The 24,560-nt window shown below is 45.9% G+C and overlaps 1 protein-coding gene across 2 annotated transcripts in view; it reads left to right on the top strand.

Annotated features, from left to right (window-relative positions):
- The window catches only part of LOC136573156 (transmembrane protease serine 11G-like), a 43,959-nt gene extending 22,405 nt beyond the window's left edge, over positions 1-21,554 (top strand). For both annotated transcript variants that reach the window (XM_066574382.1, XM_066574383.1), the window contains exons 6-10: positions 5,967-6,005; positions 10,991-11,159; positions 16,540-16,799; positions 18,937-19,079; positions 20,206-21,554. In XM_066574382.1, coding sequence (XP_066430479.1) covers positions 5,967-6,005; positions 10,991-11,159; positions 16,540-16,799; positions 18,937-19,079; positions 20,206-20,367 — 773 coding nt within the window. In that variant the 3' untranslated portion in view covers positions 20,368-21,554. The remainder of the gene's footprint in view (positions 1-5,966; positions 6,006-10,990; positions 11,160-16,539; positions 16,800-18,936; positions 19,080-20,205) is intronic.
- The last annotated feature ends 3,006 nt before the right edge of the window (positions 21,555-24,560 follow it).

Raw genomic sequence — 24,560 nt, 5'->3', positions numbered from 1 at the left:
TCTTCATTCAGCCTAACATACTGTGCTACAATGTTACTATGAGTAAACAAGTAGCCATTTTGTTTAGCAGGGCCAACAATCACCTCTCATCTTCAGTCATTATAGGCCCATTTGCACGCAACGATTTTACGATGAGCGTAAAATCCATTGTTCAGCCGCAGAGAGATAGAGTATCTCTCAACAGACCACACACTGTGTGTTGGGTGTCAGCAGCCCCTGCAAGAACATTGTGGCTTTGTGCAGAGCCCAGTCCATATGCTGGGCTCTGCAAACAGCTCCCAGAGGCCCTTTTAGATGCAAATGAAGATGATAAAGTGTTAATGGACATTAGTGTCCATTAACACTTTATGCAAAATGATTTCTAAAACTTTGAATCGTTTGAATGATGGGCCTTTAGTCTTTCAAACGACTTAATAAGTGTCATTTAAGCCAAGTGAAAGGTGAACGAATTAATGACCATTTTTATGTAGGCTGAAACTAAGCAATAAACAAATTTTGAGCGATAATCGTTGCATGTAAATGGGCCTTTGCCTTTTCATTCTTTAAATATATCAGTTAAATGTCTTATCACACTGTGTCTATGAATCAAGTACCATCAAAGGGGATCTGTCATCATCTATTCATCTGCAATTTTTGTTTACTTTGTATTTAGTGCATTGTTCAGTGTATACCAGTGGCAGCCGTACTATAGTGACTGGACACTGCTATGGGGCTAGTGGTGGGAGGGGTCCCTCTAATCAAACTACTCCCCAGCTTGATATAAGCTTTGTATAGTTATTACCGGCAACCACTACTAGACAGAGCTCACTGAATACTGACTTCATACATTTCAGTACTAACCTTTTAATCGTCATTTACACTTATTGTCAAAAAAAAAAATCAAGAAGGAATTTTCAAAATGGAATGAAAATTTATACATGTTATTGGATACTTTATTGCACAAAATTGGAGGAAGGCTCTAGTACTCTGTTGGTTCATCTCTAACTTGGATGCAAGATGTGATATGGGCAGCATGGAGGCTCTAGTACCCTGTTGTACAGCCTCTAGATTGAATACAAGATATGATACAGGCGGGCATGGAGGCTCTAGTATCCTGTTGTACCGCTTCTAACTTGTATACAAGATGTGATACAGGCGGGCATGGAGGCTTTAGTATCCTGTTGTACAGCCACCAGCTTGGATACAGGATGTGATACGGGCATGCATGGAGGCTCTAGTACCCTGTTGTACCACCTCTAGATTGAATACAAGATGTGATATGGGCGGGCATGGAGGCTCTAGTACCCTGTTGTACAGCCTCTAGATTGAATACAAGATGTGATATGGGTCAGCATGGAGGCTCTAGTACCCTGTTGTACTGCCTCTAGCTTGGATACAAGATGTGATACAGGCAGACATGGAGGCTCTAGTACCCTGTTGTACCGCCTCTAGCTTGTATACAAGATATGATATGGGCGGGCATGGAGGCTTTAGTATCCTGTTGTACAGCCACCAGCTTGGATACAGGATGTGATACGGGCATGCATGGAGGCTCTAGTACCCTGTTGTACCACCTCTAGATTGAATACAAGATGTGATATGGGCGGGCATGGAGGCTCTAGTACCCTGTTGTACAGCCTCTAGATTGAATACAAGATGTGATATGGGTCAGCATGGAGGCTCTAGTACCCTGTTGTACTGCCTCTAGCTTGGATACAAGATGTGATACAGGCAGACATGGAGGCTCTAGTACCCTGTTGTACCGCCTCTAGCTTGTATACAAGATATGATATGGGCGGGCATGGAGGCTTTAGTATCCTGTTGTACAGCCACCAGCTTGGATACAGGATGTGATACAGGCAGGCATGGAGGCTCTAGTACCCTGTTGTACCGCCTCTAGCTTGTATACAAGATATGATATGGGCGGGCATGGAGGCTTTAGTATCCTGTTGTACTGCCTCTAGCTTATAATGCAAGATGTGATACAGGTGGGCATGGAGGCTCTAGTACCCTGTTGTACAGCCTCTAGCTTATAATACAAGATGTGATACAGGTGGGCATAGAGATTCTGTATGGTATCTTGCGGTATATTACATCATCCAGCTAGAAAATGCCTCTTGGAAGCTTTGCCATGAGAGGAACACATGTGGCTGCAGGATGTCTTGAACATATTGCTGAGCCTTTATAGTCCCTCGTATTACTACGGGTGACCGAATATTGTATGTGATAGGCCCCCAGACTATCACACCCGCAGTGGGGGTCATGTGCCGCTCTACAGCAAAGACAAGATTGAGACACTCACCTCTAGGACTTCAGACATGAAGATGACTGTCGTCAGTTCCTAAACTAAACCCAGATTAATTGTGGAAGACGTCCGAGTTCCACTCCATAGCAGTCTAGTTTTGTTGTTCATGACACCCCTACAAGCGGAGATGATGAGTGGGTGTCAAAGGCACTACATGTAATGGGCACCATAAGAACAAATTTCCTTCAGTCAAGCACCTTGAAGTAGTTTCAACAAACACAGGGGTCTGTAACGATGGTGCAGATGGGGCTGCTCATGCTTGTCAGATGATCTCTACTGGTTGTCTGTAGGGGGCGTCCTGAGCCCCGTCGCTTCGTGTGCATGCCCTCACGCATCCACTGGTCCCAACAGTTCCTCAGTCAGAATGGTCCAGGTGGCGAACAGTTCGTTCATACAACCATACAGCTTGTTGCACTCCAATAATGCGCCCTCTCTCAGCTGGGTGACATCTCTTCTCTGCATCGTAGAATCGTCTGGTGGTCAACAAGCTCTACACAAGCGGAAGAAGAGGTCACTACACACAAGGAGCCTCCGAGAGCCTCTTATAGGCCAGGGGGAACCACTTTTAGGGCCTCCGGTGACAAGACCGTTCATCTAATCACACCAGAACTCTGATCACCTGCATATCACACCAGAACTCTGATCACCTGCATATCACACCACAACTCTGATCACCTGCATATCACACCAGAACTCTGATCACCTGCATATCACACCACAACTCTGATCACCTGCATATCACACCAGAACTCTGATCACCTGCATATCACACCACAACTCTGATCACCTGCATATCACACCAGAACTCTGATCACCTGCATATCACACCACAACTCTGATCACCTGCATATCACACCAGAACTCTGATCACCTGCATATCACACCACAACTCTGATCACCTGCAAATCTGCCTGAGATGGAACATTATTTGTCTACATGCCGAGTTTTGCCAAAAAAATGACAACTTTTTCTAGGTGCTTGATTATTTTTTAGGCTTAGTCACACGGGCGCATCGTAGGAAGAAGACGAACGCACTTCAGGACCAACGTCTCTTTGCAGCGCCGGAAGAAAGAACATGTGACCGGCTTCATTGCCGGTCATGTGTTCTTTCATCAGCGCTGCGGGGAGTCGTCCGTCTTGAAGTAGGGCCGTCTTCTTCCTACAGTAAGGGCTCAGTCACACGGGCGCATCGGCACCCGTGTGACTAAGCCCTTAGAGTGTAACTGTGCTTCCCAAGAGCTTTTTGACATGTCATAGGAACATGTGAAAAGTTTTTATCTCTGAAGATCCGGGTGCCGAGACCCAGACAGATCATCCGAGCGTTGTGACAGGTCGCTAGCAGAAGACAGACCAGTAGACTACCTTCACCTAGCGAGCCATGACAGCCTTCATTCTAGCAGTCGGTGTTCTCAGCACTTGGATCCCCAGTGGTAAAAATGTATGACATGTCAAATGTTTTTGGACGGCACAGTCACTCTTAAAATGCATGGAGCCCCAAACACTGAGATTTGCAATTTTTTACATTTTTTTATGCTTTCAATAACCCTATGTATTGAGAGCAATCAACATCCAATCGGGGTGCTGCAGACAGGTTTAATGCTAAAGCAACAAAGTGTGTGATGCAATGAAAAAGCCTTAGGAGCTTCCAATACTGGACCGATCCAAGGAAGATAAAGAGGTTCCAATTGGTTTTCATTCTGGCACTGAGGAGCACATGGCTGCTTTCCATGAGAACATGCATTGTGATTACTATATGAAAGGTTGGCTGCTCCTATAAACCACAGATGACATAAGGCGGAGATGTCTCATGTTCACATTTGCATGTGTATGGTGACACATGCCTTGTGCTCAGATGCCACTTGCTTTATATCATCTAAATAAGTGCTTATGGCAGATGAGTAAACACATGGTATGAGGAAAAGATGACCACAATTTCCAGTCAGCGCCTCACTTTGCATATGTTGGAATTCAAAGTCATCATCCCTATATGAAATCTGAAACATCAACTGGATGGTTCTAAATGGTATATCTTTTAACACTATGAATTACTAATATCCTTATGGGGTATCTAGATCAGTCCTTACCAAATACGTAATACATGGTTTCATAACTACCCTGCTTCCTCCGAAAATAAGACATACCCTGATTTTTTGGGGAGACTTGAATATAAACCCTACCCTGAAAATAAGCCCTAGCTGCATTGCATTTTAAAAAGGGGGAAAAAAGGAATACATTACCTAGCAGGTTCGGTACAGGTCCCTCCCACTGCTCTCCGCGGCTCAGCCAATTCATAAATCCTGCCTCTAGGAAGCGATGGCTGTGATTGGCTGAGCAGCGTTTGAAGAACCAATCAATGCAGCGTTTGATGAACCAATCACAGCCATTACATTGGTTCATCAAGCACTGCATTGATTGGCTGAGCAGCGCTCGAGAACTAATCAGAGCCATCGCTTCCTGGTGGCAGGATTTATGAATCCTGTAACCAGCAAGTGATGTTATATGAATGGCCAAGGACTGCAAGAAGCGCGTCAGAGCTCTGAAGAGCAGCGGGAGTGACCTGAACCGATCCTGCTAGGTACGTATAATGAGATACCCCCGAAAATAAGACCTAGTGCCTGTTTTGGGCCAAAAATCAATATAAGACAGGGTCTTATTTTCAGGAAACGCTGTATTGAATCTTGCTTAGAAGGTGGACAGTACTACAAAAGTTCTGCATTTAAATATATAACTCTTGCCCTGTATCTAAACACTTTTGGCCTCATGTCCACAGGCGGACTATTGCGGCGGAGTCTGGAGTGGGTGTTCCGCTCCGGATTCTGCAGCGATAACCTTCCATAGCATGCAATGGGAAATGAGCGTTAACGAGTTGTGGTTTCCGCTCGCGGATGAAAAATTGCAGCATGCTTCATTTTACAGCGGTTCCCACATGGACAGCTTCCATTGAAGTCCACGGAAGCCATCTGATCTGGGGCCCGTCCACAGTTGACACTGCGAACTAGCCGCCGATTCCGCGGGAAGAGCAGGAGGCTTAAGCCGTACGGACCATCCACAGTACAGAAAAAGAAAGGTGTGACGTACGCGCGGACGGCACTGCCGGATTCCGCTGCGGGCTTACCCATGCGGAATCCGACCCGCCTGTGAACAGGAGGCCTCACCCAAAGCAGAGGAGCTGTTGGTCCACATCCAGTACCCAGGGCACATGCTCACCCGCTATACCATTGGGATAGGATATGCATTAAATGTTTGAAAATGCCCTAACACATTATAGAGCTATTCCTGACTCCAGCTATAAGCATGGACACTTGGCATCACATTTCAATGTGAAGGGGGGAACAAACTTTTACGAAAGTGGCTTATAAACTATTGGGTGTGTTAAAATCCATCTGCTGTTGGGGCATAACTAGAAGATCCCTAAACAGATTAAATTATTCACTAATGTCTCCAAAAATGGTGGGTTTGGTGGCTTTAATGTGATGTGCGTGGCCACCATAAATTGGTTCTCTGGGCTATTAACATTGATGGACTGATTGGTGGAATCCCATAGAATAGACCTTCAGGGATGGAATATCGATGGCCTCTTCTAAGGATAGGTCAGCCATGTTAAAACCGTGTAAAACCCCTTAAATTCAGGAATATGAGAAAATGTTCTTCTCTAATAATGAATGTTGACTTATCCCCTTAGATATCACAGTGACGGATGCAGAGAACCTTCTGTATTGTGGTAAGATCATGTAACTTCATATCTATTCTTACTGTTAGGATTATTATGATACATTTAGAATAAATTATCAGGTCATATTTTTCATGTTTGTTTCTTACATTTTTTGACACCTGAGCAAATATATGCGTTCCCTGAAGCTAAGCTCTAGTTAAGGACTTACCTGGTCTCATCCGCTTTATAATCTTGTACAACCTTGTGTCCTATGCACCGTCTTCACAACTCTACATTGTATAGAAAGGATATCACACAGTATATATCTGGAATATTTTCTTCACTTTCCTCACATTTAGGCCGCATTGCGACAATGCTAATCGCATGTATGTGAAGCTCATGCTTTCCTATGGGTTACTTCACACATGTGATGTTTTGTGGCATGCAACAACCCGACACAAAAACCTCGTGGGTCCGGCGATATGAATGCAAATCGTGAGGTTTTGTAGCCCATGTTTCCCTATGGAGCTTTCCTCTCTGTTGCATCGCATGAAACGCAATTTTCGTGTGATGCGATGCAACTTTAACAGGAGGAAATCCTACTGTCAAAGCCCTGACCTAAGCCCTAACTTCAGGGGAAAAAAACCCCAAAAAACATACATCACCTTAGAAGCGCTTTCCGACGCTGCTGCAGCTTTCTCTCCGTCCCCGGCACCGTTTGTCTTCATCTCTTCTGGCCGGTGATTGAAAAAACCCCGCCTCCTGGAAGTGCTGGCTGTGATTGGCTGACGCTTAGCCAATCACAGCCATTCATCGAGCGCTGGCTGTGATTGGCTAAGCGTCAGCCAATCACAGGTACCTCTTCCAGGAGGCAGCGGTTTCTCAATCCCTGGCCAGAAGAGATGAATTAGGCCTCCTTCCCACGAGCGTGACGGGCTCCGCAGCGTAATATTCCGCTGTGAAGCCCGTCACGGCGCCCCCCAGAGCCCCTATACTTACCTGCGGGAGATAGCGTGAAATCGCTTCCCCGCCCACCACCGCCGCGTCACCGCTCGTCACCGCTCATCACCGCCCACCGCTCTCGCGTCACCAGCCGTGTCACGTGACGCGGCCGGACCGCGTCATTTGGCGTCATATGACGCTCGGCGGTGGGCGGGAAAGCGTTTTTTCACGCTATCTCCCGCTGGTTACAGCGGGAGATAGCGTGAATGGACGGCTTCCATTGACTGCAATGGAAGCCGTCAGTGCGTACAGCCCGTCCTCACCCGCAGAAAATAGAGCATGCTGCGGGTGAGGACGGGAGAAATCGCGGTGCGTAATTCCGCGGTGGAATTACGCATCGTGAGCATGGAGCTATTAGGTTCAATAGAACCTAATAGCTGCGTGCAACGCAGCGGATTTTCGCCGCGAATTACGCGGCGGAAATCCGTTCGTGGGAAGGAGGCCTAATAGGACTGCTGGGGACCGAGAAGAATCTGCAACAGAACCCAGGACAGCGCTTCAAGGTGATGCATACTTTCTTTTTTTTTCTACAGCTACGGCATATTTTCGGGGTAGGGCACATATTTTTCAGCCCCCTTCTCCCGAAAATCCTCACATGTGGTGCTACAAAGTCAGTCAACTTTGTAGCACCAAATGCGACTTTGTAGCGCTACAAAATCGTGCTATCACCACGAGAAATCGCAGCGATATGGCACTGATCCGCACAATACACAAAGAATAGAACCCATTGATTTCAATGGATTCATTCATATATTCGTATTTTGTATGCACATTTCGGCTGCACAAAAACAAATAGTACTTTCTATTTTTCTGCGTATTTGCACACCAAAGGCCCCCATAGAAGTCAATGTGGGGATGTGCAAATGCATGCACAATATGCAAGGGAATAGGTAATTCTGCTGGAAAATGAACACATCTGAAACTCATTAGAGACTAATTAGCTATTTCAGTCAATGTATCCTGCGTGCAAATGTCCTGCGGACAGAAAAAATGCAGTGGCATGTGCCGATACACACGCAAAGAAGCTTCATTCAGTGCGTAATTGTGCATATGCTCAAGCGAAGCCGACCTTGCACACATTTTCCGTGCTTCTTGTCTTGCACTTAAAGGGGTTGTCCCGCGAAAGCAAGTGGGGGTATACACTTCTGTATGGCCATATTAATGCACTTTGTAATGTACATTGTGCATTAATTATGAGCCATACAGAAGTTATTCACTTACCTGTTCCGTTGCTGGCGTCCTCGTCTCCATGGTGCGTCTAATTTCAGCGTCTAATCGCCCGATTAGACGCGCTCGCGCAGTCCGGTCTTCTCCCTTCTGAATGGGGCCGCTCGTGCCGTAGAGCTGCTCCTCGTAGCTCTGCCCCGTCACGTGTGCCGATTCCAGCCAATCAGGAGGCTGGAATCGGCAATGGAACGCACAGAGCCCACGGTGCACCATGGGAGAAGACCTGCGGTCCACCGTGGGTGAAGATCCCGGCGGCCATCTTCGCAAGGTAAGTAAGAAGTCACCGGAGCGCGGGGATTCGGGTAAGTACTATCCGTTTTTTTTTTTTAAACCCCTGCATCGGGTTTGTCTCGCGCCGAACGGGGGGGCTATTGAAAAAAAAAACAACCCGTTTCGGCGCGGGACAACCCCTTTAAGTGTGCAAATACGCATACGCCCGTGTGATGGTGGTCTAACTGAACTGAGTTTTTTCACCTTCTAAAGTTTATCATTCTTCTTCTCATATTTGTCACTATCATCCCCAAAATATGTTCATGTATATATTTCTCTGATGTGCAAACACTTCCATTGCACTAGCGCCAGTGTCACTTGAGCGTATTCAGGGTCTATCTATGAACCTGTGATATGGACCAGTACCTCGGCCGGGTCACGGGTGTACGGACCTGAATTCAGAGCATGATCATTCCCTCTGAGTTTGGGTCGGTACACCCACGGTTGGGCCGGGACACTCCTTCCTATTACTTGTAATACGCTCGTCTGAAGCTAGTCTAAATATACACTTGCAGCAGTGCGTGGGGATAAAACTACTGCTGTAAATATATGCACCTTAGCATCATTATATTGTCCAAACTCATCATCTTGGGAGTAGATCTATTTATCAATGGACTAAGGGCTCCACTACAAAGGATTCAGAAAGTTTTCAGACCCTTATTATTTTTTGTAGATCCTCTGAAGCTGTCATGTTGGATGGGGGCCGTGTGTGGACAGCCATTTTCAGGTCTCTCCAGAGATGTTTGATTGGGTTCAAGTAAGAGCTCTGACTGGGGCAGTCGTAGACATTCACAGAGATGTCCTTAAGCAACTCCTGTGTTGTCCTGTCTGTGTGCTTATGGCCATTGCCTTGTTGGAAGGTGAACCTTCTGCCCAGTCTGAGGTGCCTTGTGCTCTGGATCAGGTTGTCATAATTTCTGTACTTTGCTCCGTTCAGCTTTCCATCAACACTGACCGCTGTCCATGTTCCAGCTGCTGAAAACCACCCCCATAGAATGATGCTGCCACCACCAGGCTTCACTGTAGGGATAGTATTGGGCGGGTGATGAGCAGCGCTTGGTTTCCTACAGACATAATGCTTAGAAATGAGGCCAGATAGTTCAGTCTTGGTTTCATCAGATCAGAGGATCTTGTTTCTCACAGTATGAGAGTTGTTTAGGTGATTTTGGCAGACTCCAGGTGGGCTTTCTCGTCTCTTTTACTGAGGAGAGGCTTCTTTCTGGCCACTCTGCCATAAAGCCCAGCTTGGTGGAGGCTGCAGTGATGGTTGATGTTCTAGGAGCTTTTTCCAAATGCACACAGGATCTCTTGGTGCTCAGCCAGAATGACTATTGGGTTCTTGATCATCTCTATTATCAAGAGTCTTCTCCCTCCATTACTTAATTTAGTCGGCTGGCCAGCTTTAGGAAGAGTCCTGGTTGTTCCAAACTTCTTCCATTTAAGACCAGAGATGAATGAACGTACTCGTTAAGGACAGGTACTTGAGCGAGTATCGTTCTTTTCGAGTACCTGCCTGCTCGTCCGCAAAGATTCGGGTGCTGGCGGGGGTGAGCAGTGGGTTGCGCCGGAGTGAGCAGGGGGGAACAGGGGGAGGGGAGAGATCTCCCCCCGTTCTCACCCGTTCTTCCACGCCGGCACCCGAATCTTTGTGGACGAGCAGGCAGGTACTCGTAAAGGATGATACTCACTCAAGTATCTGTCCTTAACGAGTACGCTCACTCATCTCTATTTAAGACTTATGGAGGCCGCTGGGCTCTAGGGAACTTTCAGTGCAGCAGGAATTTTTTTATAACCTTCTCCAGATCTGTGCCTCCACACAATCCTGTCTCTGAGCTCTACAAGCAGTTCTTTCCTCATGGCTTGGTTTTGGCTCTGATATGCATTGTGAGCTGTAAGATCTTTATATAGATGAGTGTGTCTGTTAATAATCAGCAAAATGTAGAAACAAGATGATCAAGAGAAATGGGCAGGCCCACAGAGCTAAATTTTAGGTGTCATCCCAAAGGCTCTGAATACTTACTGTATGTCAATGCAAAATGTTAGTTTTTTTTTTTTTTTCCTAAGATTCTATTTTCACGTTGTCATTATGGGGTATTAAGTGCAGAATGATGGGGGAAAACTTCATTTTTTTACAATTTGCACAACGCCACAACATAACAAAATGTAAAAAAGAGTGAAAGGGCCCGAAACTGTTCCAGACTTACTGAATGTAGCCACCAACTGTATCACTGCAGCCGTTGCTATTAGTGTGTAAAAGTATCCACGACTGCCAACCGCTGGCATCCAGTAGTTAGGGGAGGCTGTTCTGTGAGGTATGAACAAGCCTATAATAATACCGCCATACAAAAGAATGATAGGATTTATTGGAAGTCTATGCTCATGAATACAGCCTATGGCTTTCGTTAATAGAGAAGTCAAGAGTGGGTCTCCCGCTTTTTCTAAACATGCTACGAAAGGAGATATGGAGTTGAGATGGGCTTGTCTGGAAGTAATACAATACTGTAACATTATATATACGTTACCTGGTAACATGTCTACATATTATTTTCTGACAGAATGTGGTGTTGGAGGACCTTCAGGACTGAGCAGAATAGTAGGTGGTGAGCCAGCAGCCTTGGCGTCATGGCCCTGGCAAGCCAGCCTGCGGATGAATGGAATTCATAGATGTGGGGCGTCATTGATCAACAATACCTGGCTGGTCTCCGCTGCTCACTGTTTTGAAACGTAAGTGGTTATCTGGCTTCTACCTAGTGATCATAAGGCATTCGCCATTTAGAACCTTCAGAAATGTATGGTATTTGTTTGGCTTGGATCAGGACGAATGGGAAAGTACAGTATATTCTAGATGTACTTACAAAGATCTTGCCTGCTTCTTTCGTGCTATACCGATTGGGCAAGACAGTATCAAAGGTGAAATAATAAGAGATTAGAAGGAAAATGCGTGTAATATGCAGTGAACAGAACCCATTGATTTCAATGGTTCATTCACGTAAGCATGTGAAAAAATACACAACATGGCCCAGTTTGATATTACGCACCACAGTAGGCCATTGCAGTGAGTGGGCCGGCGCAAATAACCTGTGTATTCACTGCATATTTGTGCACCATTTCAATGGGCCTGTCTGGGTTGTTTTTTTGCATCCGCAAAACGCAGTGTAACTGGGCAGACGAAAATGGCTGGGGCAGCTAAAAATGCAGGCGGGCGGAGGCGGTTGTGCAAATGGGTGGCATATAAGCGTAATCAAAATGCACTTACGCATGTGTGACCAAATCTGAACAATGACCCCCATAGGGTCTGCAGAAGCAATAGTGTCCCTCACAGTGGCCGCAGAAGTAATAGGGACCCTCATAGTGACTCCAGTAATAGTGGCCGCAGTAGTAAGTGCCCCTTATATAGGTGGCCCCAGTAGTAACAATATCTCCTATATTGGATCCAGTAATAATAAGTTACCCCCATAGTATGCCCATTAGTAATGGAGACCTCACTGTTGGCCTTGGGCCAGGCTGTATCCCTACGGGCATTCCACTCACCTAGCCTACAGGTCTCGAGCGATGGTGGCAGTGCAGTCTGTGACCACTGACCTCTCCCCTTGGTGTCTGCGCTGCATACAGGTTGGCGCACAAAGACACCGGGGGAAAAAGAGGTCAGCGGTTAGATTGCATTACCCTGAGAAGGGTGATTCATAGAGAGAACAGATGGTAAGGCCGGGCTCACACCGCACGCCCGGATTCCGGTTCCAGAATCCTGCACGGAATCTGGCCCTGACTGCAGCGGGTGACCCTGCGTACCTGTCGTCTTCGCCGGCCTCCGTGCGGACCTGTCTTCTTCCGGCTTCTCTGTACTGCGGATGATTCACATGGCTCGCTGTCGGACATGCGCAGTACAGATTTTTTTCTTGTAAATACCTGCTTTTCCCACGGAATCCGCGGCCCATTAACAATGTCATTTACGGACGGGCTGCGGGTCTGATGACTTCCAATGATTTCAATGGAAGCCGTCCATGCGGGAATCACAAGAAAATGGAGCATGCTGCGATTTTACATCTGTGAGCGGAAATCACAACTGGTTTCTGCTCATGTGCATGAAGAATCCTTTTTCCATAGAGAGCAATGGAGGGTTATTGCTGCTTAAGTAAGAAGCATCAGATAGTTCATAATGGTGATAAAGCAGCTTAAGGGCTCAGTCACACGGGCACATCCGGGCGCCGATGCGCCCGTGTTACTGCACGAAGAAAACGGCTGCACTGCAGGTGCGGAGGACTCTCCGCACCGCCGGAAAAAGAACACATGACCAGCAATCGAGCTAGTCCGTGTGATGGGGAGTCGGGGGAGGATGAGATGTGTTCCGTGTGATGGGGAGTGGGGGACGACGAGGGGCGTTCCGTGTGATGGGGAGTAAGGAGGGGTGTTCCGTGTGATGGGGAGTGGGGGGGACGAGGGGTGTTCCGCGTGATGGGGAAAAGGGGGGAACAAGGGGTGTTCCGTGTGATGGGGAGTAGGAGGGGTACGGGGGGTGTTCCGTGTGATGGGGAGTGGGGGGGGAACGAGGGGTGTTCCGTGTGATGGGGAGTGGGGGGGAGGAACGAGGGGTGTTCCGTGTGATGGGAAGTGGGGGGGACGAGGGGCGTTCCGTGTGATGGGGAGTGGGCGGGGACGAGGGGTGTTCTGTGTGATGGGGAGTGGGGGGGGACGAGGGGTGTTCCGTGTGATGGGGAGTGGGGGGGAACGAGGGGTGTTCCGTGTGTTGGGGAGTAAAGGGGGTACGAGGGGTGTTCCGTGTGATGGGGAGTGGGGTGGGGGGGAAACGAGGGGTGTTCCGCGTGATGGGGAGTGGGGGGGGGGACATGGGGTGTTCCGTGTGATGGGGAGTGGGGGGGTACAAGGGGTGTTCCGTGTGATGGGGAGTGGGGGGGGGGAACGAGAGGTGTTCTGTGTGATGGGGAGTGGGGGGGGGGGATGAGGGGTGTTCCTTGTGATGGGGAGTTGGGTGGAACGAGGGGTGTTCCGTGTGATGGGAAGTAGGAGGGGTACGAGGGGTGTTCCGTGCGATGGGGAGTGGGGGGGGAACGAGGGGTGTTCTGTGTGATGGGGAGTGGGGGGGGGGACGAGGTGTGTTCTGTGTGATGGGGAGTGGGGGGGGACGAGGTGTGTTCTGTGTGATGGGGAGTGGGGGGGGGCGACGAGGGGTGTTCTGTGTGATGGGGAGTGGAGGGGGAACGAGGGGTGTTCCGTGTGATGGGGAGTGGGGGGGGGACGACGAGGTGTGTTCTGTGTGATGGGGAGTGGGGGGGGCGAGGTGTGTTCCGTGTGATGGGGAGTGGGGGGGACGAGGTGTGTTCTGTGTGATGGAGAGTGGGTGGGGGACGAGGGGTGTTCTGTGTGATGGGGAGTAGGGGGGAATGAGGGGTGTTCCGTGTGATGGGAAGTAGGAGGGGTACGAGGGGTGTTCTGTGCGATGGGGAGTGGGGGGGGGAACGAGGGGTGTTCCGTGTGATGGGGAGTGGGGGGAGGAACGAGGGGTGTTCCGTGTGATGGGGAGTGGGGGGGAGGAACGAGGGGTGTTCCGTGTGATGGGGAGTGGGGGGGACAAGGGGCATTCTGTGTGATGGGGAGTGAGGGGGGGGACGAGGGGTGTTCTGTGTGATGGGGAGTGGGCGGGGACGAGGGGTGTTCTGTGTGATGGGGAGTGGGGGGGTACGAAGGGTGTTCCGTGTGATGGGGAGTAGGGGGGGTACGAGGGGTGTTCCGTGTGATGGGGAGTGGGAGGGGGGAACGAGGGGTATTCCGTGTGATGGGGACTGGGGGGGGACGAGGGGTGTTTTGTGTGATGGGGAGTCGAGGGGGGACGAGGGCTGTTCCGTGTGATGGGGAGTGGGGGGGGTGCGAGGGGTGTTCTGTGTGATGGGGAGTGAGGGGGAACGAGAGGTGTTCTGTGTGATGGGGAGTGGGGGGGGGGGACGAGGTGTGTTCTGTGTGATGGGGTGTGGGGGGGGGAACGAGAGGTGTTCCTTGTGATGGGGAGTTGGGGGGGACGAGAGGTGTTCCGTGTGATGGGGAGTGGAGGGGGAACGAGGGGTGTTCCGTGTGAAGGGGAGTGGGGGGGGGACAAGGGGTGTTCCGTGTGATGGGGAGTGGAGGGGACGAGGGGTGTTCTGTGTGATGAGGAGTGGAAGGGGAACGAGGGGTGTTCTGTGTGATGGGGAGTGGGGGGTACGAGGGGTGTTCTGTGTGATGGGGAGTGGGGGGTACGAGGGGTGTTCTGTGTGATGGGGAGTGCTTAGAGTGAGAATGTGTATCGAAACAATGTATTGCGTATGGGCAGTGTATCATATGCAGTCCATACAAGTGTACAGGGCTCACGTTGCGTGGTACGCAGAGAAAGAGAGCATGCTGGGATTTATTTCTGTTGCATATCTACACGCAGTCCATTGACTTTCATTGACTCCGTTCACTGTGCACCACATGTGTTTGCGCAACGCACGCATAATAGGTGGTGAAAACCTGGCCGTGGACACGAGCCCTAACATGTTATAAAAGTCAGCTTATGTTGTCTCTATTGTATATATTGTTATTATGCTATCTCCGATGTATATGTGTGTGTGTGTGTGTGTATGTATATATATGTATATAAAAATTATTTTTTTCTTTCCTGAGGAAGCGAAGCGCGCCTTGAGGCTTGTGTTCTGGATGTTTTAAAGCTCTGCTAAAACCCCTGATTACTAATGATCCATTGATGCGTCATTTAAAAAAAACAGTAATGTAGCTAAAAGTGATGTACAAAGAGTAGCCGTGAAAAGGAGTGGCGGTTGGAGGGGTCTGTAAGGGCGCCCCAAGCTAAACTTTTGCACCCGGGCCCATGAGCCTCTAACTACGCCTCCTGCATGGTACACAGTGAAGATAGTCATCAAGAAGTGGATTCAGGCCTCATATGAGCGCTGTTAGCAGCGCACAGAACGTGCTTCTAATAGGAACCAATACGTCCCTATAGCGCACCTAACAAAAGATAGGACATGCGAGTGCAAACTCGCATGTTGGCTCCGAGATGCGCGCAAAGATAGAACATGATAGGACATGTTCTTAGACCCATTAAAGACCAGGCACTGCAATCAATCAGTCAGGTCGGGTTATCAGCTGTCACTGACAGCTGATAACCCAGAGGAGAAGGCAGGAGGGTTTTTTAACCCTTTCTGCCTTTTCCTTCCCTGAGTACACAGGCACAAAGTGCACTGTGTACTCCAAAATTGAAAGTAGAAGTGTAACGTTCACTACGGGAGCCGGGGTGTGTGTGTGGGGGGGGAAGGGGGTGCAGGGTCATGTGACCGCTGGGGGTTCCCTGCTACAGCAGAGCTGGAGGGTCATACTAGACCCTTATCAGCTCTGCCAGTGACTAATTTCACTACAGGGGTTGTTTTTCCTTGTAACTCGGGATCCTATGGATGCCCCAGCTACAGTGGGAAAGTGTCAAATAAAGAAAAGACAAAAACAGGTGAATGTTCCCCAGAGGTCTTATATGACGTCATGGGGGGCATAGATAGTAAAAAAACATAATTACAGAATAATACAATAATATATACATAAGAAAGAAAATAACCCAAAACCGACATCAACCAAAACCGTCGCTTTAAGCGCCCTGTAATGCAAAACCATACATACTTTATATCAAAATGTTTGAAACAAAATGACTAACCCGTTCCCATACTTTATTTTAGCGTAAATTTACAAATTAAAAAAAAATAACTATAAATGTTAAAAAAATCATTTTTTTTAGCATTTTACCCCCAATAAAACTGAAAAAACAGGGGGGGGGAAAAGCAAGTAAAAAAGATATTAAACAATCGCCCTATATGTCACGGAAAAAAAAAAACATAACAAAAATAAGTTTGATAGCTAAATGAAAAAAATAGGGCTGTAAAATCCCTAAAAAGTGTCTGGTCCTTAAGGGGTTAATAACATGGCAGTTATCTGTATATGAATAGGAACACACAGACTATTTGGCCAATAGACAAAGTGGTCCTGGCTGTCATATATATACCACATCATATAGTTAGAGGATATTCTACTTGACCATGAATCATTTCTCTCTCTTTTTGCGTCTCTCCTTCAGGGACAACAGGCCCAATATGTGGACGGTGGTACTAGGGAAAACGTCATCCACTCCTCAGCATGGATTCAAGGTCAAACGAATCATAACCTACCAACCTTATTTCAGCGAAACCCATCAGAATGACATTGCGCTCGTCCAGCTGCTTGATCCAGTGAACTTCAATCAGAACATCCGACCTGTATGTCTGCCGAGTGCCTCCGAGAACTTCGCCGATGATAAGTCATGCTACGTCACAGGATGGGGAGCACTGAAAGAGGACGGTCAGTACTAGACGTCGTAGGATCCAAAAGGTCTTCTATTAATCAGTTGTGTATTATATCTACGGCAAGAACTGCATATAGAAATGTTTTATCCAAGCCAGACTGACTATTCCTTTCAGAGTCCCCAGACGTGGCAGCCACAGCATAGCCGACAACTGCTTGACATGCGGCTTACTGCCAATATGCTCAGTAAATCCGCACCGTCGTTAAGGTCGCGCCTATTTTGGCCATAAGGATGTAACACTTTTTGGGGGATTTTCATCTCCACTTTTCAAAAGATATAACTTTTTTATTTTTACATTGACGCGGGTTTGTTTTTCGCGTGGCGAACTGTAGTTTTTTATTGGTACCGTTTTTGGGTGCATATAGCGTATTGTAAAACTTTTATTATTATTTTATTTTTAGAGCAGAGAGAGAAAACATCAATTCTGCAATTGTTTTTTCTGCAAGTGCATTAAAAAAAATTTTTTCTTTAACCCTTTTTTACTTTTTACATTTTTTATGCCCCTGTAAGGGACTTGGAACCATAACCGCTATGATAATGCATTGCAGTACTTCTGTACTGCAATGCCTTATCACTTACAATAGGGATCATAGGCAATTGCAAGCCTGGACACCAGTATCTAGCGTCGAGTTGCCAAGGCAACCCATCGGCCTTCCACGATTACATCGCAGAGGTCCAATGACGTCACAGAGGGAGCTCGGCATGTAGGGGGTTAACAGCGGAGATCAATGTTCTCATCGATCTCCGATGTTGCTGCTGGAGTTCTGCTGTCTGTCACAGCCAGCTCCCATTGCGGGATGGCATGGGCTCAGCTTCTCAACTCGCGCCATCCACATGAAGTGAGTTTATGTCCTATTATGTTAAGTACCTCCCTGCCAGGACGTAAACTTACATCATTTAACGTTAAGAGTGCTTTCATAAGAGCTGAATATATTTCCTCAATCCGCACCTAAAATGCGCATTTGTGCACCAAAAGTCCAAAGGGGATGCGCAAATGCATGTGCAATACGCCAGGAGATGCGTGAAACACTGTGTGATTATGCAGGAAGAAGAACACATATTAAACTCATTAGACTAATTATTGCTGGGAGCGTTGGTACATATTGTTTTGCATACAACGTGCGTGCGCAAAAAGTACAGTAAAATACGCCGATGAGCAAGCAAAAAAAAGGAATATGCATCCTGAAAAAACGCTGCGCTCATGTGTGCACAAATACGCGTATGCTTGTGTGAATCCAGCCTAAAAGATGTATTCATACAGCAGATCTTGAAAAATTGGACTGTTTTTTCTTTTTTTGGGGGGGGGGGGGTGGAGGGGCAATTTTTTTGTAATCACTATGTATTTCTGCAATTTTTCTGTGCAATTTTCACCCGTTTTACAACCGATTTTTATGCCCATTAAAGAAAAAGCATGATGGGTTCGGTATACTTCCTAGTTCTGCATACTTTTTTTTTTAAGGCTACCAAGGTTACATGCGATAAAAGCGGATTGCAGTCGCATCAAACAAATGCAATCCTTTTCTTAAACGCACCAGTAGACTTGAATAGGGGATTTACACCCAAAAGCCGCAACAAAATCGGATATACGGTTGTTTATTTTTTACTCAGACTGTTCATCCAATTCAAAAAGTTGCATGTGTGAATATAACCATTTAATATAATGCCAATATAATGCTTCTTTTTCTGTCCAATTCCGGTCTGATTTTTAGAAACATATACATGTGTACAGAATTCCCATAAAAACCAAGATAAGTGGTAAAATTCCAAATGGTAAAGTATTAGATATGAGCGAGCATGCTCGTCCAAGCATTAGCATACTCAAGGTACTCGTTACTTGAGCCGAGCACCTCGCGGCGCTCGGCTGCTCGAGAAAATGGAGCTCTGGAGAGAGAGAGAGAGAGAAAGCTACCGATCATGGGTCGGCATGGAAAATGCTTGAGTCTCCCATTGACTTCAATGGGGTTCATTACTCGAAACAACCTCTCGAGCATTACAAAAAGTTCGGCTCGAGTAACGAGCACCCGAGCATTTTGGTGCTCGCTCATCTCTATTAAGTATGACTTTGTAAACAAAAAGATGAGAATTTTCTTGGAACTCTACAGCAAATCAAAGCATGATGTTCTTCCTTTACAGGTGGAACGTCACCAACTCTACAGCAAGCTGAAGTAAAGATAATCAGCTCAGCTTTATGCGGAAGCCCACAGATGTATGGGCATTTAATAGACCCATCCATGATATGTGCTGGATACGTTGAAGGACAAATTGATGCCTGTCAGGTAAGTTATGGATGCATTAGTTATGTTCTAGTCACACTGCACTCAGGCACACATGTAGTTAATTAAAGTCCATGAGCTTGTCAGCAAATACAGAATATTAGGAATTGCTCCTGATGTTTTTGAAATTTCATTGTCTCTTCACAATGGATTCAATGTATTTGTTAGCTTTGTAAGGTGTTGAACCAATTGCTTAAAGGGGTTGTCCCGCGCCGAAACGTTTTGTTTTTTTTTCAATAGCCCCCCCGTTCGGTGCGAGACAAACCCGATGCAGGGGTGAAAAAAACAAAACGTCCAGTACTTAACCGAATCCCCGCGCTCCCGCGACTTCTTACTTACCTTAGTAAGATGGCCGCCCGGATCTTCACCCACGATGCACCGCGGGTCTTCTCCCATGGTGCACCGTGGGCTCTGTGCGCTCCATTGCCGATTCCAGCCTCCTGATTGGCTGGAATCGGCACACGTGATGGGGCGGAGCTACAAGGAGCAGCTCTCCGGCACGAGCGGCCCCATTCGGAAGGGAGAAGACCGGACTGCGCAAGCGCGTCTAATCGGGCGATTAGACGCTGAAATTAGACGGCACCATGGAGACGGGGACGCTAGCAACGGAACAGGTAAGTGAATAACTTCTGTATGGCTCATAATTAATGCACAATGTACATTACAAAGTGCATTAATATGGCCATACAGAAGTGTATAACCCCACTTGCTTTCGCGGGACAACCCCTTTAATTTAGCTGATACTCAAAGGGTATCATAGCCTCAGGTGTGCCTAACTATTGTTCGATGCATCAGAGAAGAAGACAATGAGAAACACTCAAGTGATGTTTCCAAGCTCTTCTGTTTTATTGTTCCAATGCAAGAGGTTATATGCTGCGGCATCCCCAACAAAGTAAACCATTCAAAGCCTACAGCCTGTGTGATACTTCTCTCTTAGTAAAACATTACAAAGGTTAATTATGACAAAGCTGCATGCTCAGCATCTGAGACCCTGTTAGTAAAATTTCACCAACAATGCCTGTCTTTTGTACACGTATTTCTCGCTATGCACACGACACTACTGCATGAAATATAATTCAGTACTTTCACAAAAGTTGTTTTTTTTTTATTTCCACTTTCTCCTAACAAGGGTGATTCTGGAGGTCCGCTGGTAACCACACAAAGTAACGGCAAGTGGGTGCTTATTGGAATTGTCAGCTTTGGAGATGGATGTGCCTTACGATATAAACCTGGTGTGTACTCCAGAGTCACATATTTGCGTAGTTGGATCACTAAGAATTGCGGCCTTTGATGTACAACATTACTGCTACAATACAGTAAAAGATTCTTTGAAGGATTGCAACATGTCCGGAGCACTTTCAATAACTAACAAGACACTAAGGACAGGAATGTTGTGTTCCAGAGATACTTATATATGTTGTATTCCAGAGGCATCCATATAGGAAAACAGAAACTGGCTGGATACTACCATCGTCTCCTGTGCCATAGCACCCCCAGCCTGAACTCCTGGAAATACTTCCATTTCCCAGCTGCTGTACTAAAAAGGAAAGACATGAAAAACACTTAAGAAATGAATCATAACAAGAGATTATGCTCATTGGCCATCCGTGCCCCCCGCCTTTTAACCCTTTAGTGACATGACCTATTCTGACCATAAAGAAACAACGATTTTTAAGGGATTTTTATCTCCACTTTTCAAAAGCGATAACTTTTTTTAAATTTTCTCATCGACGCGGCCGTATGAGGGCTTGTTATTTTGCATGGCAAACTGTAGTTTTTATTGGTACCATTTTTGGGTAAATATAACATATTGTAAAACTTTTATTAATTTTTTGGGGAGAGCAGGGAGAGAAAATACATCAATTCTACCAACTTTTTTTTTTCTTCTATGCTGCATGATTTAAAGGACATTCAGTTTTCTTTCTGCAGGCTGGTATTATTACATCGATACCAAAATTAGTATTTTTTTTAGGTTTTTCCACTTTGGCAGAATAAAACTTTTTTTAAAAATTTTTTAACCTCATTTTTCTATGGACAGAGCTCTGTGAAGGCTTGTTTTCTGCTTGATGAGCTGTAGTTTTTATTGGTACCATTTTAGGGTACATATGTGTTTTTTAATCACTTTTAACTCGTTTTTTGGGAGACATTTTTGGGATGATTTTGCCTCAGTTTTTTATACTTTTTGCCATGCATGACGTGTGTTTCATTAGTTGCACAGGTCGTTATGGATATGATGATGTCAAATATGTGGATTTTTTTTATACAAACAGGGTAACTAATTGGTTGGACAGATGGCAAGGTTCCTCCTGTCACCACATTGCCTTCCTCCTCCATGTAATACAATCCCCAGGTGCTGAGGGCTCATCATGGCAGCCAGGGACACACAATGCTAAATAATTGCACAGCACTAGGTGAGCGGTGAGCAAGAAAGCTCATAGTAGTTCATATGTGTGTGTATATATATATATATATATATATATATATATATATGGCTCTTGAAAGCTGAAACAAAAACAAACGCCTTTTTAAAGTGTTTTTGTTGTGCAAGGGTATTAAACATAAAAAAAATCAATACAGCAGAGCAATTTCAGAAATGCCTTTTTTTGTTCAGTCTGCCTACTGTAGTGTGGACTAAAAAGTGATTTAAAGGCTGCATATACTCAAAAGAAAACTGCAGCTTGTTCTGCAGAAAACGACCATAATCCCTTGGATTACTCTGTCAATGGAAAAATAAAAAAATTATGGTTTTCAGAATACAGTGACCCCAAAAAATATTTTTATTTTCATTTTTTTGATTGCTGCATTCCAATAGCCATAACTTTTTTTTAGACTTTTGTTGTATGAAAGCTTAGTTTTTTTGGGATGAGCTGTATTTTTCAGTAGCATCTTGGGTTCCATATAATTTATTAGCTCTTTCTAAGGGATTCCACCATTGTTCTTTTAAACCTTTCAGATGGAATTTAGATGCAACATAGAGAAAATTCCGCACCAAAATCTGCATACCTCCATGCGAAGTTTGATGCAGAATTGAAAATGGCTTAACTCTGCCTGGACTTCTGCAGCAAAATCCATAGGGTTCCGCAGTAGCACCTTCCACTGCGAATTGCGGTGTGTCATGTGGCAAAATTCTGGCCTCTATGAAAGGCCCGTTTGTGTTTTAAGTTTTGTTCTGTGCGTTGGAACAAATAAGACAAAACCAAATAGATATTTTTTTTTATATTTTACTACTTTTGCACAATAAATAGACGTTTAAAAGAGAAAATAATTTGTTCTTACGGCCCAAACAGGCCTGTTTCTTAAGGGGTTAATTGCTGCCTGTCAGTACTAAGGGGCAAGTTATTGAAAACATGCAACTATAGCACTTTACAGATCAGAAGTTGATCACAAGTTCATTGTTTTGTTAGATATATTCCTGTTATACAGGATAGTGTATGGCACATTGCATTGAGTGTAAAACTTTGCCAAAACTTTATGCTTTGTATATCTGTTTACGAACTGGCATAATAAATTTGACAAAAATTGTAAAAAATGTGCAGCACTATTTTAATCAGTTAAAATACTAGTATATGGTTAAATATGTACTCATTGTCAAAAAGAATCCAGCAACTTGAAGGAGTGGCGTAATCGAAGGAAACGTTACATGTTTAGTAGAGATGAGCGAGCACGCTCGGATAAGTCAGTTACTCGAGCTAACCTCGGGGGGGGGGGGGGGCGGGGGTGAACTATCCCCGCCGCGCCCCCCTGAGCACGCTCGGACAAGAATGCAGTTACTTGAGAAGAGCGAGGCTCGCTTGAGTAACTGACTTTTCCGATCGTGCTCGCTCATCTCTAATGTTTAGTCGTAATGTTGATATAAGTAGGTGATTACAATATCAGAGAAAAAGGATAATTTATTGCAGAAAACTCAAACTTGAAGGGAGGTTCTAGTACCCTGTTGTACCACCTGGCTGCAGGATGTCCTGAACATATCGCTGAGCTGTCATTGTCTCCCGTACCATCACTAGGGGTGACCGACTGTTATATGTGATCAACCCCCAGACCATCACACCAGCAGTCGGGGGCAGTGTGCCGCTGCACAGCAAAGGCAGGATTGAGGTGCTCAACCCGAGGTCTCAAATGTCCTTCAGCTAAGCGCCTGGAGATGGTTCCGACAGTAATGATGGCGTCCCCTGTCTCTAGATGGTGGATAATGAAACAGTTGGAGCTCCTCGTGCTTGTTGGATGATTAGATGATCCTTTCTACTGGTGGTCTGCCAAGGGCATCTTATGTGCATGTTCTCACGCATCTACTGGTCTCAACACCTTCTAACAGTCTGGTCAGAACGGCCCAGCTAGTGGGCAGTTCATCAATAAGCCCATCCAGCTTCTCACATACCAATAATGCGGTGCCTCGTAAACTCGGTTAACTGGGTAAAATCCCTTTGATTGTGTCGTAGAGGCATCTAGTGGTCAACAAGCTCTACACAAGCAGGAGAAGAGGTCATTACACACAAGGAGCTCCGAGAACATTTTATAGGCCAAGGGGGGACCCACTTTTAGGGCCTCAGGAAACAGGACCATTCATCTAATCACCATAACTCTAATCATTTGCATATCAACCTGAGGTGTAACTGCATGTCGAGTTTGGCAGCACAACGACAACTTCTTCTAGGGGCTTGTTTTTTTTTTTACAAATTTATCAGTGATGCCACAGTTGCGGAATAGTGGGCATTATGTTTGAGGTAGTAATGGATTAAAAGTAGAATGCAAAAGAGACTGAGAAGCACAATAAAAGCTTACTGAGAAGTCACTACAATTCTTTGTATTCTGGCACACTGTCAGACTTGTGGCTTTTTTATAAGATTACCTGCACTGAATACAAACTGACGGCACTTCAATGTATTTCTGCACTATTTAGTATGAATATCATTTTGTAATTATTGATTCACGCATGTAAATATATGTATGTCATTGTTCCATTTTTTTAACTGCACTATTAAATGTTTATTATCATTTAACACTCTGTGTGGTTCTGTGCTGTTCAATGTATGTTCCGTTCTTAAGGTCAGTGACACACCACAGTATTTTTACCGTGTTTTTGCATCCGTAATTTGGACGTGTGTCCTGGCCTGACCGTGGGTCTCCTGACATGAACTCCAATCTTAATAGATTCCTATGATAAAATCAATGACCGCTATGTCTGCAATTGCCAGCACTGGCCACTACACAGTGGAAGGATTAGCAGTGTCTGCTGACAGCAGGCGCCCAATCAGCTGATCATCCGGGGTCCTGAGTGGCGGAACTCAAACGATCAACTATTGATGACCTATCACAGGCTACGAAAAAAACCAAGCTCTTAGTGGAGCACTGTTATCTGTAGCACTCATTGAAGTGAATGAGAGCTACAGAAACAGTATGCTACATTGTTTCCGTAGCTCCCATTCACTTCAATGAGAACTACAGAAATAGCGCTGCACTAAGCACTCAGCTGCTTACGACGGGTTG

Source organism: Eleutherodactylus coqui, chromosome 7 (assembly GCF_035609145.1).
Source record: "Eleutherodactylus coqui strain aEleCoq1 chromosome 7, aEleCoq1.hap1, whole genome shotgun sequence".
In the NCBI taxonomy this organism is placed as follows: Eukaryota; Metazoa; Chordata; class Amphibia; order Anura; family Eleutherodactylidae; genus Eleutherodactylus; species Eleutherodactylus coqui.
Note: the sequence above shows the minus strand (reverse complement) of the source record. Positions and strands in the feature narration are given on the sequence as shown.